This window comes from Anser brachyrhynchus (genome assembly GCF_964034855.1).
Source record: "Anser brachyrhynchus genome assembly, chromosome: 10".
In the NCBI taxonomy this organism is placed as follows: Eukaryota; Metazoa; Chordata; class Aves; order Anseriformes; family Anatidae; genus Anser; species Anser brachyrhynchus.
The window spans coordinates 5,195,924-5,214,690 of record NC_137705.1 but is presented as its reverse complement, the minus strand read 5'-3'; the positions used below and the strand labels follow the sequence as shown (position 1 = coordinate 5,214,690).

Below are 18,767 nucleotides of genomic sequence, written 5' to 3'. Positions count from 1 at the left end.
CTGGGAGAGGGAGTATTAGGAAATAAATCCGATTCCCCTGTTGAGGGAGGGCAGCCTTTCAGCAGCAAGCCTTCTTCCCCCCGCAGATGCCAGGGCTCAGGTGTTCCAATCTGTAAGTCGGTTTTTGCCCCACACCTGGATGACTGAGAGGGAGGGTGGGCAGGCAGTGCCGGAGCCCTGTGGTTGGAGATAAGGTGACGGGGCCTGTGCAGAACCAGGGGGAGGGTTTCACATCGTTAGTGAGGCTTGTTGTATGGGCACTGATATCCTCTGCTGTTCCTGGGAGGAACAGCTTGTCTGTGGGCAGGTAACCGCTGATGGGAGGTGCAGAATTGATCACGAAGCCTGAAGCTTTGCTGTGGTCTGAGAGCCCTAGCTGGACAGTGAGAATTAAGCCGGGGGATTGGTTCTGGAGTATGGCAGAAGTGCACAGACCTCTCTCTGCCTTGGCCCGTACTGCAGAGAACCGGTGTGCTGCTGAAGTGCTTTGTTAGACTTTTGTTCCTTCTTGGGTTTGGTAACTGTTTTGTTTTTTATTGTTCACCTTTACTGTTGCAGATGGATGATGTGATCGATGACATAATTAGTCTAGAATCAAGCTACAATGAAGAAATCCTTGGCTTGATGGACCCAGCCCTGCAGATGGCAAACACGGTACAACGGTCCCTTCCTTTTGCTTTCCCCGTTAAGCCTAATCGCCGCTCCTCAAGTGAACGTAAAACTGGAGTGTAACTATTTTTTCTCTGAGCAGTTAAGCAGTTATTGTACTGTCTGTGGAGAGTAATGAGGTATTTTTTGAAGACCTCCAGGTATACAGTTGCAATGAAGAACACAAGTTTAAAAATGCAAGCTAGAGTCATGATGAGGGAATACAAAGGAAAATTTTGCCCTTTTTTATTTCAAATTCAAGTTAGACAGTGGAAAGGTTGTAGTAGAGGAGTGAATTGAACTAACAGAAGTAAGCTTATACCCACTGATATTAGTGGGCATATTAACGAGCATCAAGCTCAGCTTCAGAAACCTAAAGGGAACCTTTGGCACCCCAGGTTCCCATCTTGTTATGTGCAAATAAAAAATTGTAAGCCATGCCTAAGCCTGTGTTAGCATCCCTGTCCAAAGCTGCTATAATTTAACCGTGAAGCTCTAATGTCGTATATTTAGTTTAGTCTGATTGCAAATGAAGATAAGTCCCAAGTTAGACAACAACAAAGATGGTACAAAATAAAAAATAAGATTAAAAAAAAGGCAACCCCTCAAAACAAACCAAAGGTGAAAGAATAAAGCTTAAAACTGAACGGGGAGAAGGGCGCCCAGGAAGTCTGGGACAAAAGACAAGAATGCTGAGATGGGAAAGTTGGTGAGCAAGGGAAGGCACATATTACCTCCAAGTTGCCACTTCTGTTTGCTGGTTCACATTGCTGCGAGCATTAACATAATCGTACTTCTGGCATAATCTTATTTTGATCTTTTGTGGAGGGTAGCTCCAGCGAATTTTTTGCCTTAGGCTTAAGTGCTGTTAGATCTGGCTGAGTAGATGTCTGCCAGTGCTGGCGTCTCGTTCTTTTTTATCTAGTGCCAAAATTTACAGCTTACCACTTAGCATCGATTTTGTAGCATAGGTTTACATTTGCTGACAGTACTTGTCTGATGCCGTGTAACCTCGTCTGGCTCCCACAGATTCCCACAGCCCTCTTGGAGGCACGGAGCATGCTGCAGGAAACAGCCCACCAGCCTCCCCCCTTAGTTAGTGCCCTTGGAGTAGTCTACTAATACTGTTAAACTGCTAGGTGCAAAAAGTATGTTTCAGCCTCTGAATTAACCCGGTACCAATCGTGAAGTGATGGAAAACGAGCCGCGTTCCTCAACAACTGGTTCAGGGAAAAACGAGCCCGCCATAACAAAAACTTCTCGTTTGGAATGAGATTTAGCTATGGAAACACAGAGTATTTTACTAGTAAGGAACTGATGTCTGTAGACTGAGCTAAGTAGAGCTGGGAAAAAAAAAATAAAGAGAGGAAATGGTTTCTAAAGAGACGCAACCTATAAATAGCTGTGCTGAGACTACAACAAAGGCTGCTATTGTTCCGTAACCAACAAAGAATGAAAGGGCCAGTTTGTTACGTTTGGTAACAGTACTTAATTGATAAACAAAATCAGAGATTTGTGTGTAGAACAAGCGGAGGGGTGTTTCTAAGTACCTCCTAATAGAAAAGGGCTCATTGCAATACAGTGCCTACGGATGTGTTTGTAAACTTTGGTGTTGGGTCACAAGTTAACCAGCTTTGCTGCTGTGCTGAAAGGTGTCAGAATGGAAGCTGAACCCCAGGAGTATTGCAGGGACTGCCACTGAGCGTGCCCTTGTAGGTAAGGGAGCAACACGGCACCTTCTGGGGAACAGCGTGTGTACCTCAGAGACAGCCTTGTTGATTGCACAGCCGATGTCTCAGTGATACACACAGAGCCTGAACGACCTGAGTGTGAGTGCTTATTTTATTGGAGTCCGTCATATTTCGTGGTGTGAAATCTTGTGAACAAAGACACGCCATGCTGTCTCAAGGAAGAAAACAAACCGAGCCTGGCACAAACCGCTCTTCCTTAAGTTACTTTTAGGGAGAGTTAAGGTGAATTAATTTCTTGGGGATGGTCTGAAAGATGCCGCATTAAATGTCTTAGCTAAAATCATTTAACAGCCTTAAGGAAAACATATTTAAAATATAGAAACAAACTTACAAAGATAATCACCTGTGCAAATTTCTCCCTTCACCTTTAGTTAGTTAGTTAGTGATGCATCAGCAGCACTCGTGCTTTGTTGCCCAGCTCTCAGGTGGGTTCTTCTGGTGCAAGCCATTTCTGCAGGACTTAGTGTGCACAGCCAACAGCTCCTACCCTTTTGTGGTGATTGCTGCACAGTTCCTTACGGAACCTTACACGGAAATCCAACACGATGTTGACACCTGGGGATGGGGAGGTAGAATCACAATCCTATTGTAACACGCAGGGTCAGTCTTGCAGTAATTACAGCAGCTTGGGGACCTCAGCTGTTCTCCATGCTTCGTTACAAGCTAGCTGCTTTACCCAGGATTTGAGATGCCAGTTTCTGGTTTGGGGGGAAAAATATCTTTTTTTTTTTTTTTTTTTTTTCCCTCTGAAACTCCTAATTAGATTTCACATGTCTGGTTCTGAACTTCAAGTCCCAGAGCTACAAACAAGCCCTTTGTGCTCTCACCATACATGGGAGCATGAATAGAAAAAGCACGTCCAAGTCAGAAGGTTGCTGCTCCTGTGTCACGGATGCGTTGAGGGGCCAAAAGATCTGAGGGCCAGCCTTGTAGAGCAGTGAGATAATGGTCACAGTGACGTTAATGTGGGTGTGTTGCAACTAGGATCGCGGTCTGTGGAGGACAGCTGGGAACTAAAACAGATTTATTATTTTTTTAATATATATTTTTATATGAAATTCAGAAGCTAAGTGGTGTGCAGGAAATTGTAGGACTAGATTTGCTGAGAACTCAGTTACTTTCCCCTCTGTCACTTGAAGACCAAGTCAGAGGACCTCATTTTGCTGTTGGCTGCTGTCTGTTCAGAAGTCTCTTGACAGATCTCAGCATGGCTTTTAGGTGGCGGCACTTCAGCGTGTGCACATCAGCGTTGTTTCTTATGGTTGCTCTAGGCAGCAGAGAAATTTTCTTAAGTCTCAGTCTGGCAAGGACTGTCAGTAGGAGTTTAATAGGCTGTGCTGTGACTCACTCCATTGTATTCCCCAACATTATTTACGTGGGTGTAAAGTTAATGGTCTAATCTCTGCAGGATCAGTGTCTTGGAGGGACTGGTTTTCTTTGCAGCAAAGATAAGAAGTGTTGGCACTCAGATAAGGTATCAAAGTGTTTTATACCTGTCTTCTCAAAACCTAGTTTGAAAACAAAGAATAGACAGGTAAAATAATCCACTCAGGATACTTGTGGATTTCTTTAAATTTACATTTTAATATAAAGGGATAGCTTTGCTAAGTCTTGTTCGAATACTATCCTATTTCCCTATAAATCTCTTTCCTTAAACATACCTAAAGAAGAATTACAGAATGAATGAGTAATTGAGGACATTTATGTCAAAACAGTCTTTCTCCAGCTGGTGCACGTTTTTGTTACACAAGGTGAAAAACAAGTTAAAGTAAACTTATGAAAATGTTCTCTGTGTAACTAGCCTTCAAATCACATAAAAAATGTGATTGATTGAATACGGTGTCCTCTGACAAGCATGTAATAACTCGCTGAGAACTTTGACTCACGTGTTACTGGGTAAATGGGGGCATCCTCCGTGAGCCTTCTGTAGGCTCTTTCAGATCTTTCGGTTGGAAGCGGTGAGGGTACAGATCTTATCTTTCAGTGAAGCAGTTGTGAGGAACAATACAGCAATGCTTGTCAGCGTGTATTACCTCTTCTTTCCTAAGTTTTTTTTTTTTTTTCAACTTAAATGGAGCTGTGCTTCCCTGCATTTAAAAAAAATAATAATAAAGTATTGTCTGCACCTTCTTGAGAAGAGAGGGCAGAACTTTCCCAATGTAGGTGGTTTATTCCTCATGCCCATGCATACGTGTAACTTTTGCTGACCTTATTGCAAGCTCTGTTTGCACATTGAAAAGAGCGCAGATTTCTTAGCAGGTGATAACTCATTTATTTTGTACAAAGCTTTTTCCATAAGGCAAACCAACTGATCTTTCTCCTTCCTTATCTTTTCCAGTTGCCTGTGTCTGGGAATTTGATCGACCTTTATGGCAACCAAAGCATGCCTCCTCCAGGACTAAACATCAGCAACTCCTGTCCAGCTAATCTTCCTAATATAAAAAGGGAGCTCACAGGTAAATACATTTAAAATACTACTTTGGAGCTATGGTGTAATTGCTTTGAATTCAGGTGATACTGAACATAATTTGTGTTACGATTTTTCTTAAAAAAAAAAAAAAAAAAAAAAAGGATGAATGGTTACTTCTTGCAGTCAGTTTTTTAGTAGATGTATTAGCTGGTAATGCAGCTGTATTCGCGTGCGTCTGTTCACTGTCACAAATTAAGGCAAAGTCCTTAATTATTGCAGTCAAATCTGCACATTCAAAATGTTGTGCCGTAGGAAATTTCTATGCAACTCTTGCAGAGCTGTTTTCTAGTTTGGACCCCTTGTTTGCTCTATCAACATTAAATTTTAACAACTTGACATCCGGAGTATCTCTGGGATTCGTGTTGAGGAACACTGCGTGTTGAGGCTTTCTTCTAGTAGGGGAGCACTATAATGAACAAAACTTGTAATATGAAATCTGGGCATCAAGACTCTATGAAATGTAAAATCAGGCACGGAAAAGATACTGTTTTAAATCAAGGTGAAAATGAAGTATCTTCTGAAGCTCGTCGTGTCAGTGCTTCCAGCAGTGAAGCTGGTCTCATCTGAATAAGCTGTGGGAGTTAGGGAAAGGGAACATTAAAAACCTTCCCTCTCAAGCACGTGCATACAAAAGCTAAATAGTTTGAAGACTTAGAAGAGAAGTTCCGTATTCTAAAGCCTGTTTTATTTTTGCTGTTTTGCTTCACTTGTAGATGAAAGGATGTAACCACATGTAGGGTACATATACAAGGCAAGAATGTCCGCAAATGAACAAATGGAGATTCGTTCTAGAACCAATGACAAAATCATCTTAATATCCAGAAATGATTGCTCTTAAGCCCAACTGAGAGTCATACTGTGCTGACCTGGTAGAGGTGTAGTTTCTTTCTTGTCTCTCTTCTTTCTGTTGTGAAAACTCACAGGCTGACTCAGTTGCAAAGCAGGTTCTGGACAGGAATTAGTTTTAAGTAGAGCAGTTTTAATAGCCCAGGAGTGAGGTTCTCAGGAGGAAATGCCACATCTCTGAGCTGGTGGATATTTGCATTTTGTATGAGTGCACAGAATTTGAGCTCTGCACCAAAGGAAGATACACAAAGTGCAAAATGACTTGTGGCTTCTAGAGAAAGAAAAACTTCAACAGCACATTGAACTATGTTAGAGGAGGGTGGGAGGGGATGAGATCTACTCAGGGTCCTACATTACAGACAGCTTCATTGCCTCAGTTACAGAAAGCTACAAGTGGCTGTAGACTGCAAGCTAAACACTCAACTTGCCACGTGTCTAGGCTGGTGGGTTCACTGCAGGTGATTGTGTAAGACGTTGGGCAAAGAAGGCAGAAAGAGGGGAAATTAGTGAATGAAGTGGTCTTACAGAAGTCCTCAGTAAGTCAAAATAGATCTGAACTAAGCTAAATGTCTATGTGCTACCTTCACGTGTAAACAACCAATTTAGTTAAATGCTTTTTCTTTTAAACATATATGGTAGCGGATTGCATTTAACTTACGACAAGTTTAGGAATTAAACTCAAATTTAACAGCAGTCACTTTGACATTGATCCGGCCAAGCCTTTGACCATTGATAGTGCACAGCAAACGGTGATTTTTAATATCGGTATGTTATTGTAGACAGAAGTCTAGGTAGGAAAGGCTTCCTCTTTTCACAGAAGTTTTACTTAGAGGCTGGAGTTTAATCTCTAAATGCACAAATGTGGTAAAGCTTTTGGTTCTCCATTTCTTGATATTGCTGTTGGAACTAGGTTGAAGAGAGTTAGGTTTTTAACAAATGCTAGACTTAAATATTGCTTTCTCCATCCTACTGTATAAATATCAAAATGATAAAGAACTAAAAAAAATCAAGTCTGTTATCCAGCATCTGATGCTGATCATAGTTGTGAGTTGTCAGCTGTAGTTACTGAAGCATTTAATGGGAATCCTGCTCAGCTGGGAGTGCGGTTTCAATCACTTTTGGCCTTACAAACCTCGTATCTGTTTCATAATGCAATGTCAGACTAAGCCCAGATTTCATTAAGACGTGAAACAATCTTTCAAGCTTTTTTGGGGGGGATCCTTTGGGAGCCTAGTGTTACGAAGGTTATGCCTTGTTATACCGCACGTAATGCTGGGGTAACTTCCCATACTCCAAGGGAAACAAACCCTCATCACCAGTTACTGTGGGTTGCGTAGGACATAATCCATATTCCATAAGAAGAAAATAATACAGAAAATAAACTTGTTTGAGTGAAGGGGTTTTCTTCCCACAAAGGGATGTGTGATAATAGATCACAGGTTCACTTGTGCTCACTGGTTTACTACAAAACTAAATAATGTTTGCTGGTTTTGTAATTTAAGTGCAACAGGGAAAGGGTTAAGGATTTCGCCTCACTTTTTTTTTTTCCCCCAAAATTAATATGGATAGAACAAACAAGTACTTGAAATAGTTTGGGAAATGTAAGATCAAATGAGAACTGAAAATAACAAGCTTAGTTATGTGTTTGCCTGAACTGTTATGTGCTGAAGTCTGAGTAATAAATGTGTGGACCAAAGTTAAGAATAGTTGTGATCTGAGGAGATTTGCCTATAAAGGTGTTGAATTTTTTAAAAACTTTTTTGATATAATGGGAACAATTAATATAGCTGGAAAACACAGCATTTTTAGTAGGTCACTTAAGTCGTACCTTGAGTGCCGTGGTGATGTGCACAGGTTGCCACAAAAGGACATAGTCTCAATTCCAGCGAGCAGAGCTGCTGACTCCTGGCTGCTTCACATCCTGTGCAGGTAGCAATGCAGTAAGCATGTTGTTCCTCTGGTTCAGCCTCTGTGTGGTACATAAGCATGTTGTCTGCATGTGTACGTAGGAGAAGGTATGTTGGACTTCAGCAATTTGTTGTCCTCAAATACCTTGCTGAATCAGGGCCTCCGTGGGAAACGTTCTCATCGTGAAAGTCAGCATAGGAAGTGTGGGAACAAAAGCTCTGCAGGTACAGGGGTAACGCTGAATCCCAGCTCTGGATTTCAGTAAACGCAGCTTATGTGACGGGCCCTTCTCACTTTATGGAAAGGCTGTAATGATTTGTTTGCCAGTTGCTGATCAGGCTTCCTTCACAAATGTTTCACAAACTGAAATGTCGTTTGAATTACTTTAATTCTAATTACTTCATTCACATGCACAGCATGTATTTTTCCTACAGAGTCAGAAGCAAGAGCATTGGCTAAGGAGAGGCAAAAGAAAGACAATCATAACTTGAGTAAGTTTGGTTCTTCGCTTTTTACACCAATTTTAATAATGATTATAGTTGTTTTTAGGTGTTGGAATGTGAGCATCTTAAATCTGAATAAGCCACTTCGTGTAGTACTGGTTCATTATGTTATGCCCATAAATCAAATACCTCTAATACTCTTGAAGTGTATACTTAAATCTACTCTTCAATTTTAAACTGTTTTCCAAAAAAGCAAAATGGTCTAGGTGGTCTAATTCCAAGTAATGATCTGTTTATCTGGACTTCTTGGAAGTATGCCCTCAAAGGTGATGTTACCAGTAAAATTACTCGGAACAACATCTCATCCGATTGCTTTGAACAAATTCACCTTGTGATTTTTTGCTTTTTAAAAACAAAACAGAACAAAACCACTAAAATTTAAGGTAGGTGGTCAGCTTATGATTCAAACACCAGTGCACATCCTCAGTGTGGCAATTTTATAAATTCCAGTTTGAAAGGAGCGCTCATTTCTGAGTTTAGAAAAGTAAAATAAAACAATGAGCATCTTATGACTTAAGTATCAAAAGACAACTTAAGAGTCTTTTGTATTAATAGAAAAAAGATGTTCTTTTATTTATTGAGCTATTCAGAAGCCTTTTCCGTAAGCTTTTGTAATAACATGAAAAGCTAACGCAAGAAAGCTGATATGTAGGTTTGATTATTTTTATGTACTCAAAGTGTTGCATCTGAAAGAATACATATAAACGTGCCTATACTTTTTGTCCCTTTTCCTGCTTTGGGATTTCCCTGAGCATATAAGCTTTTGTCTCCAAATTTTTGTGATATTTTCCCCTTGGAAGACAAACACTTCATTATTTTTATTGGAGTCCTGTGCTAACACAGCCATCATATTTTTAGAGTCTCACTTTAGATCTTGCCACTTCAACAGTCCCACATTTTTAAAGCATAGACAGAAACTTCTGCCTCTATGTGTAGGAGAGCAAAATAAAGTACTACATCACTAGATTTTAAGCTTCAGGCAACAATTTCAAAGGCACTTAAAGAAATCTTTAATTAAAAGCTTTATACTTTGTAATTAAGTGTATATGACTTGTAACATTTGTGCTGTTTTTCCTAAAGTTGAACGAAGAAGAAGATTTAATATTAATGATCGTATAAAAGAACTTGGCACTTTGATACCCAAGTCAAATGACCCGTAAGTATGATGTGCCCAGGGGTCTGTGGAAGGGAGGGTGGTGGTGGTTGTTTTTAGAAGAAATCTTAGGGGAGAGAAAATCCTAAAATCCCGAGTTTTCTTTTTTGATGTTGGCTTTCCATAGCAGTAAAAATGCTTGAAGGTTCTCAATTTGATGACTTTTGTCACAAAATAGTTACAGAACCCCGGCAGCAGCTCAGCATCTTGTTAGGGCCCTGTGCTTTGGCAGCGCTGGGGCTGATGCTACGAGTGACCGCCGTACCAGCAACAGAGCTGTCAGGATGTGAACGCTTAGTCTAGTCCAGCTGCTCAGCTGACTACATAGCTGCTTGTCTTGCTAAGTGATTCTTTGAATTTATTAGATGTCATAGCTTGGCAAGACAGAACAGATCCTTCTTTTTGTAGAAATGGAGGGCAGTTCCTCTGGGAAACCATCACATTGTCCATCCCTCCAAGAAAAATAAAGAAAAAAGACTGTAGGTCTGTGTCTGTTAAATTGATAACTTGCCGTGTTTGTGGTAATTTCCCAGAAAGGCACATTGTAGTTCTTTTAGGTAATTTCAGTGTTACCGATTTGTCTTAGCATTTACCTAATGTGGGTTCAATAGCAAGGAACCCCTCTCATGCTCTGGAGCTTGAAAATGTCACTTGAATGTGAGTCAATGCCCAGTGAGGCTTCAGGGCAGACTTTTCCCTATTTTAACTCATAAATACTCTTTAGAGAGGCTCTTTAGCTTTCTCTAAGGCAAAGTAACGTTACATATTATCAGCCTGCGGAACGGGTGGATCTTTGGTCTGGATACTCTGTGCTGAACTTTCTCCTTATTTAAAAAAAGTCAGCATAGGGGAGAAGACGATGCAGACACCCTCTGTGTGCTGGAGGAATAATGTGGGAGAGGCAACATAGAAGCCCTGTACCCCCCTCACTGAAGGTCACACCTCGGTTGCAACACGGCATTTATATTTTTAGAAAGAGTTAAGCTTAAAGCATCCAAATACGCTGCTGTGCTGGGCTCTTCTCGTCCCGCTGGGACGCAGCTGTGGCACAGTGCCACCAGGAGGACTGTTGCTTGCTGCTGCTTGGGAGCTGAAGGGCCTCGGGTCTTCCTCCCACAGAAACACCAATTCCTGTAAGGTCCTTTATGAATTCGAGTTCCCCTGCAGTCTTTTAATTACCCAGCTGAAATCAGGCATCGCCCAGATAGCAAGCAGGATGACTTGAGCGGTGTCTCGTGGGGTTTTTGTGCAGCCTCGCAGAAGGCAATGAAAGGAGCCCTTGGTCTTCAGTCTCTGCAGTGCTTGCAGAAGGCAGGGGCTTGTCCCTCTGGCCCAGAGGGCTGTGGGGAGCCCAAACCACGACTGAGCAGTGCCTGGGCTCCGTGTCCTTCAGCTGGGACGATGCTCGCTGCCTTGCAGTAGCTGTGCTCTGGCCCCCTCTAGCGCATTTCAAAAGCCTCCCGCTTTCATCAGCTTGGAAGGAATATTGTATTAGCTGGCTGTTGCATAACGTGGGGTGGAATCACAGCTGCTGCTCTGAAGGTACTGGCTGCAGCATGAAGTCCCCACGGGAGCCTTAACCTTGCCTTTTGTGTCGATTTCGAAGGGATATGCGCTGGAATAAGGGAACTATTCTGAAAGCATCAGTGGACTACATTCGTAAGCTTCAAAGAGAACAGCAACGCACAAAGGAACTTGAGAACAGACAGAAGAAATTGGAACATGCCAACAGGCATCTGCTGCTCAGAATACAGGTTTGTGGATACATAACCTGCAAATGCTCTTGATGTTGGAGTGTGTGGCTGCAAATAGATGCAACTGAAGCTTTTTTTATAAGGATTTGGGTTAGTCGGAGCCACCATTTTAATTAATAGTGACCAGTACTGAGATGTCTGCAGAATTTTTCCAGAATTATCAGGATCGATTAGTTAAAATAAATAAAATCACACTAAAAAATAACCAGATGCCCTCCTCTGCCCCCTCCTCCCTGGTCCCTAAACTCCTCAACACTCTGGTAAAGCACTTGTGGCTGGTCTGGTTGTGTTCTGCTATAGCCAACATAAGTTGCAAGCCATACTTATAAAAAAAGATCTATGTGGTACTATTTTTTTCTGTGTGCCAGACCAGAACCAGGACTTCACGTATGATCCATTTGTTGGACCAAGTTCAGTTCAGCTGCCTGTTGTGCTTTAGTTGTGCTTGTGGAGTTTTTTGGACTTGGAGCTTTAGTGGCTTTTTCTCTTCTGAAGCTGTTTCTGAAAACAGCAACAAACAAAATCTGTTTTGCATGTGGGTTTTCTTAATTCTGTTGGGACCAATGTAGGCCCTGCCTGTCAGAGAGGCTGTGCAGACCGGAGTCTGCCGCATCCGAGCTTTTCTCTGACAGCAGGAGTCATTCTGCAGGAGTCTGTCATCTGCTTTTTGTTCGCAGGGTAAACGCTGCTCGCAGGTCAAAGTGGGCAGGGGGAAGTATTGTTGTCAGACACTGCAGCATTTGGCTCCTGGCAGCTGTGTTAAAAGTTGAGTCTGCTTTGGTTAGTCTGAGAGCAGCTGCAGCCCCAGTGTGAGAGCCCCAAGAGTTTTTGAAGCAGGACAACCAGGAGCTATGGATGTTGGGCTGTTTTTGTTGTTGTTGATGCTTTTTGTCCAAGGAGCTATAGTTGTTCTTCTTCTCTGTTCCTTGAAGACTGTAGGATTAAAAGAGTTTTCCTTTTCAACCCTGAAGGGAGCAGAGGGAGGCATGAATATATCTTCCCCTCCTTCAGCTGTCGTCTTTATGGGCTGTTGCGTTCTTAGCTTCACCCAGGTTCCCTGTAGGCTGTATTACACAGCAGTTTCGGGCATGGAACTTCATTTCTCTCATAAATTCCCTTGCCTCCACCTCAAACTGGATAGGTAACCTTATCCTAGAAGCCTGTACAGCTTTTATTATCAACTCTGTTTTCCAGGATAGCTGGATATCCACCCCTCTCCATAACAGGTTAATTCAAGAAACACATAGAATTGGGTGTAAGAACACGTAACACAGAGACAGGGATGCTGCTGGACTGTGAGCCCCAGATACTCCCGTGTTAGTGCTCACTTGCAGTGCAATCAGCAGAGCCCTTCTGCGTGTTGCTGTGCGCAGGGCTGGCTACAGGAGAGCCCTGAACCAGTTAATCCACAGAGCAGATAATGAAGCTCGAAATACCTGAGAGTCAAGTCTGGCAGCAAACAGATTTAAAATAGAACAGGCTGGCATGAGCTTCAGCGTAGCTCTTGTACCTCGCTGAGCAATCTGTTTGCTCGAGTGAGAAGATAAAGAAGCACGGCCCTTCTGCAGAGCAACATCAAGCAGTGGTATTTCAAAGCGAAGTCGGATTGCTTTTTAAGCATCTTTCATCTTTCTTTGCATTACCCATCTGCTCTGGCTCCTTTTTCAATGAAAAAAAAGGCAAAAACAAAAACAACAACCCTGGAATAATGGATAATACATCTGCCAGTAAATAACGCAAACTAAACCTATTTTTTCCCTTTTTATGTTGATTCTGATGAAGGAACTCCTCTGTATTCTGATTTTGGCACATTAGCTGCTCTAAGTGCTTCTTTTTCTACCTTCTCTGTTGATCCTGCAGTGTGCCATTGCAAGCTTGTTGTCTTAGCTTGGAAATGGAAGAGGCTGTTAATCAACCTCGGTGATAGGAAGGAATATCCAGGAACAGTGCAATCACAACAGTGATTGTGATTACTTAATATAATGCATAAGTAGAAGCAAAACATCTCTTTTGCAGCTGTATTTGAAAAAGGACATTTAAGTGCATTCTTTTATTACCTTCCCTCAGTCAAATGCGTCTGCGATTAAACGTGAAGGTGGGATTTAAGCCTTTTATAAAGATTCAAAGAATCCTAGTTGCATGTGAAGTCTAAAGCCTTCCTGTGACCTTCCTGTATGTTTTTATTGCAGCAGTAGTGTTGCTCAGTTTGGGCTGACATCTTCACATTCCTCTTAACCAGAGCTATAGGGTGGGCAATGTCCCTTGCAGTGTCTCGGCAGGAAGTAGCTACCTTGTATAGCCATGGTGTGCTTTCGTACCTAACTTCTGAAAAGCACTAATCCTACACTTCTGCTGTTTCAGTTTTTTTCAACTTTTTAAATGCTTTCCTCCCCCAACATGATGCTAAGCTTCCCCACCCTGGCACTGGCTTGAGAAGGGGCCTGAGGGGCAATGTGTCTGTCCTGCAGGGCACTGGGTTTCATCTCTGGGTAGATTCTGAGAACTGTGAAGGACCCGTGGTTGGTAGCATTTATCCAGCTCCTCAAGAGAATGTTATTTGGTTGAAAATCTGCAGGGTAGAAATGTACAGGGTGCAAACATTTGTCACCATTGGAAAGGGAGGAAACACTTCGTATCCAACAGAAGAAAACTGTAAGTCACAGTACACAAGGTCATAAGACGACAAATTTTGCTTTCATTTTTTATTATTATTTTTAATTTCTCCTTTATCCTCCTTCACAGGAACTTGAGATGCAAGCTCGGGCACATGGACTGTCCCTTGTGCCATCCACCGGCCTTTGCTCCCCTGATATGGTCAACAGGGTCATCAAACAAGAACCCGCGCTGGACAACTGCAACCAAGACATCATGCCGCACCACACAGACCTGTCTTGCACTACCACCCTTGATCTCACTGACGGTACCATCACCTTCAGTGACAACCTCGGAAACATGACTGAACCGACCGGCACTTACAGTGTTCCTACAAAAATGGGATCCAAACTGGAAGATATCTTGATGGACGATACCCTCTCTCCTGTAGGAGTAACTGACCCACTACTTTCCTCCGTGTCTCCCGGAGCATCGAAAACGAGTAGCAGGCGGAGCAGTGTGAGCATGGAGGACACCGACCATGCTTGTTAGCAAATACTTGGCACGCCTTTCATAAACTGCTTTGTTTCTTGATCAGTAGATGAAATAATTTGCCTTTTGTAGAATTTTTTTGATTTTTTTTCTTGTGCTTCATCAGTAGCCCAGTGTGTGTGCGTGTGTGTATATATTATATATATAGGATTTTTTTTAGATTTTTTTGTGAAGGAACTTGTATATTCTATTTTAAAACTACCAACGCCTCCAAATATATTGTACAGCATATGTACAGTATCTGTGAACTGGATTCGCCAAGAACTTTGAACTGGTCAAATCTACTCAAAGCAATAGAATTACAAATGAAGAGTCTGTTTCTACTGGGGGGTGGGAGTCATAGAACTGTAAATGCAACCTATTCACTTGGAGACAAAATGTAAATTTAAAGAATGTAAAGATACCAAAAAAAAAAGTCCAATTTGTAATTGTATTGATATAATAGTGCTGCCTTAAAGATACAGTGTCCATCAAACTTTGGTCTTTATAGACAAGTGTTTAGGGGAAAAAAAAACCAAACCACTCTATTACATTCAGAATACAAAAAAAAAGAGAAGTGTTAAGACATCCTGATTGTGTTGATTGTGGTATAAAATGGTGTTGCTGAAAATGAAATAGAAATTGCAGGGAGAAGTGAGTCTCTTTCTCGGAGTGCTCTTTAATTTTACTCTGAGCTGATTTGGGTTTTCCTTTTGATCATGGTACAACTTTCTTTTAGACTTCAGTTTTGTTTTGTAACATGCAATGGTGGCTCGCCAACAATAAACCAAGAAGGAGCACTATAGGTTGGTATACACTCTTTGGACAAAAAAAAGTTGATATGTTTTATCAGCTGGGCACATTATGTTGTACATATCTAATTGGCTTTATTTTTTTTTAAATTGCAATGTACAGTTTATTCTGATTTGCATGGATTCCTTAGTTATTCTCAACTTTTTGTTTTAAATATATTTGTATTTCATTTGTAAGATTTTTGCCTCTTAATATTGCAACATTTTTTTTGACATTTTTAAAACTCATTGGAAGTTTTCTGCGTTCTTTGTAAACACTTGAAAGGAAGCTTTTATGCAGGGTTCTGTGTTTTAAGAGAGATTTTGAGAATATTTTGTATATTACAGTCTCACTTTGAAAATGTTTTTAAACACGTTTAAGGTAGAGTACAGATGTAGATTAGGTAATAAAACAACTTGTAGAGAAACTGAACTTACATATTTATTTTTAGTGATACAAAAAAGAAGTAGTAATATGCTTGGAAACATAACTATGTAGTTAATATACCCGTCATAGTAATTTGTGTTTTATTTCAGCACTGAGGCTGACATAAAAAACAAAAAAAAGAGTAAATTACTGTATCTGCAAATAACTGTTACTTGATAACAATGTTATTAATTTTTAACACGCAACAATGTTGTAAAAGTAGTTTGGTGCATTATCTACTCAAGTGTAGTCCTATGCAATAACGGTAGTTATACTTGTATTATATCAAGCCTAGATGTTTTACGGAGGTGACATACGGTGTAACGAGCTAGACTGATTGAATGGATTTCTCAGTAGCAGCCTACAATTGACTTGCAAGTGGCAGGCAAGCATATCTCTTTCAGAATGAAGTGCCTTAAACTCTAGCTGTAGTCTTCCCCGACTAGCACTGACTGAAGTGTGACATAGGAGAGAGCGGCAGGGTGGCGTTCAGCGGGATGTGAAGTGTAGCATGGTGCCTACGTCTAGAAAACAAGAGCTTCCCATTCTCCTTTGTGCTACACTGGAAATGATGTAGAATAAATAATTTTTTTTAAAAAAAAAAAAGCAACAAAACGGTGACTGAAGTGCCAGTTTGGCAGGCTTTATAAGGAAACCTTGGTCACGGCGGTTACAGTGTTCAGGAATTAAATGTGAATCGGTAGGGACGGGGCAGCCGAGGACGGTGCCGGGAGTTTCTGCAGCCTTTGCTGCGGCTCGCCGAGCTTTCACGCCGGCGTTTCCCCACCAAAGGATCCTTGAAGTGCCCGGTGCCCATCCCTGCTCCTCCTGATGCCGGTAGACGCGGGGTTTGGTGGGGCCGTGGCTTTTTGTACTGGTCCTTTGGGGTCTGCGCGTGTTGCTCTGCCCCTGGCTGCGCCCGTTTTTGCTTGAGCAGCGAGCTGCGTTGGCGTGGATGCAACCGGCAGGTTGTGGCTTTGTCTTTTTTTTTTTTTTTTTGGAAGGAGGAGTTAGGTGATAGCGATGCCTCTCCCCCCCTCACCCAGGACAGCTTTTGGGAACGTGTCTTTCCTAGGGTAGGTGAAGTTCTGACCCGTTGCAGGATGCGCTGTGGCCAGCCGGGTGCTCGGGGCAAGGGGATGCTGCGTTCTCTGCAGGGCAGCTGTGCCGTGGTGAGCCCCAAGCCGAGCGTGCAGGTATGGGCTTCTGCTGGTGCTGTTTGCTAGTGGTGGCAGGTAAAGGAAATCAGGGCTGTAAAATGCTTGTAGCTGTAAGGCAGGGGCATGTTACCCTTCCTGGTAAATGGGGCAGCTCTGGAGCATTGTGCAACAAAATCAGGGTGTGCACACGTGAGTGTAGTAACTGAAAACCACTGAATATATTAAATGAGGCTTTTGGTTTGATGCCTATGCTGGTCATTCAGAAATCAAAGTGTAGACTGTGCTATATCAATATTTTTCAGACTTGCATGAAACCACTGGTACTTGCTGGCAGCCGTGACCTCCGAGTTGTGGCTCCGTGCTGCGCGGAAGCGAGCTGGGACTTCAAAGTGAGCTGTTGTATCAAGAGCTGGATTTCTTGATGGAAGTCCCTGGCTGCAGCAGGCAGGTTGTGTGTTCTCTGTACGTGGGACTGCTCTGGGGGAACGCAGGGCTCAGCTGTGGCCGCTCGCTGCTCAGCCCCCGTTTGCTCACCCCTTGAGTGGAAACGTCCCTGCTGCGGCGGGGGCACCTCTGCAAGACGCAGGCTGCTCAGGTGCCGGGAGATGTTTCCCCCCCTTTCGTGTGCATCACTGAATCTGTCGCCGTGATGCTTTACAGGGGATCCCTTAGGGGGCAGAGACAGCAATTAGAGGCAGGTTAACGAGGTGGAGAGAGGTGGGCAGTTGTTGTTTCACAGGCTGCCTCCGTGATGGCAGTGCCTTGTGCGGCACTGGGCCGGCGGGGGCTTCCCAACCGGGTGGATACGGGACACCTTCCAGTTCTCACTTTGCCAAAGCCGTGCATCCGACAGGAGCGTGCAGAGTACCACGAAGCTCTTCCTTTCTGCTTTTGGCCTAGGAAGCAATATTTAACTCTTACAACCTGTAAAAGCAAAAAGAAGGTACGCGAGGAAAGCACAAAGCACAAAATAATGCACTTATGTTTATGTTGTTTGACATAAAATGCACTGGGGGGGAAGCTGATGTTGATAATAGTATAAATACCTATATTTCTTGAAAAAGTGACATTAATTACTGCCTCTTGCTATGATGCTTGGTACTGTAATGTTGATATTCATTTGCTGTTGACTGCAGCAATAATTTGTGTATGGTCCATAGCACTGTAAATTATGGATCAATATTAATGTATCCGATGAAATAATTTGAACTGTTGTTCTTGATAGATGGATTAAAGCATTTGGTTTTTCACATACGTCTGTGTCAGCCACTCGTTTTCTGTCTAAGTGAATCTTGTCGGTGTGTTTTTATTTTTGTGTGTGCGCATCCCAAGTCCCAGCCACGCTCCCCTGTCTGCGGCTTGGCAGTGGCTGTGTCCGTGCTCCTGAGCTGGTGGCAGTCAGCACTTCGGGCTGCACCGGAGCTGCCCCTGCTGCCATCTCCTCCCGCAGCCAGGCACGGTGCCCAGCCCTGCCACTGGTCATCCCACAATCTATGTGGGCCAAACCTGCCCACAGCCGCTCCTGGGTTGTGCCTGGAGCTGCGCCAGTGCCGGCGAGGAGGCGGTGGGGTTTGTCCTGTCTTCCCATCTCGGTATTTGCCTGTTTTGCTGTTGTTTGCATCTGTTCAGGTCCTGTTCTTTGACAGCTCGCTGTGCTCCCGGCATGGAGTCCTCACCGTCTCTGTGGACGTTGCTGCGATGGTGGTGAACGTGGTGTCTCATGGCTGTGCAGTCTGGAGTACGTTAACTGCAAAAAAATAATACAGGTCTTGAAATTGGCTCTTTTGAAAATCCTTTACCTATTGAGGAATAGAAAATACTTGGTAGTTCAAGTGAACTCAATTTAAAATGTTGATTTAAAAACAACAAAAGAAATCATGCTGTGTGTAGCTTCCTGACTTTGCTAGGGATAAGCAGAAGAGCCCTGCACCCCCTTTGTAGGAGATGCTTGAGTTAAAGCTCGTGAATGTTTCCAGCACACTGTAATGCTGTTTCTGCGGGAGTTCAGCACAGCATTAGGATGTGACTGTTTAGTTCTGCAGCAGCAAGTCTGTTTGTCAGCAGCCAGGATGTTGTTTCTGAATTGGTTGAGGCTTTTAGGTGTATTTTGGCTTTCCTTTCTATGGCCAGATCTGTCAGTGCTGCGTTTTGGGAGCGCGTTTCTTGCTGTCGGTGGGAGCAGCTGTTGTAATTGTGGCTGGATTGCAGGACCTTGAGAGGAGCAGGAAGCAAA

At 42.8% G+C, this 18,767-nt stretch overlaps 1 protein-coding gene across 12 annotated transcripts in view; it reads left to right on the top strand.

Annotated features, from left to right (window-relative positions):
- Positions 1 to 17,788, top strand: part of MITF (melanocyte inducing transcription factor) — a 100,119-nt gene extending 82,331 nt beyond the window's left edge. For 9 of the 12 annotated variants that reach the window (XM_080605599.1, XM_080605593.1, XM_080605594.1 and 6 more), the window contains 6 exons: positions 559 to 654; positions 4,738 to 4,855; positions 8,040 to 8,114; positions 9,207 to 9,282; positions 10,886 to 11,033; positions 13,776 to 17,788. In XM_080605599.1, the coding sequence (XP_080461725.1) occupies positions 559 to 654; positions 4,738 to 4,855; positions 8,040 to 8,114; positions 9,207 to 9,282; positions 10,886 to 11,033; positions 13,776 to 14,177 (915 nt within the window). In that variant the 3' untranslated portion in view covers positions 14,178 to 17,788. The remainder of the gene's footprint in view (positions 1 to 558; positions 655 to 4,737; positions 4,856 to 8,039; positions 8,115 to 9,206; positions 9,283 to 10,885; positions 11,034 to 13,775) is intronic. The other 3 variants (XM_080605597.1, XM_080605601.1, XM_080605603.1) reach the window with 1 other exon arrangement.
- Positions 17,789 to 18,767: the final 979 nt, after the last annotated feature.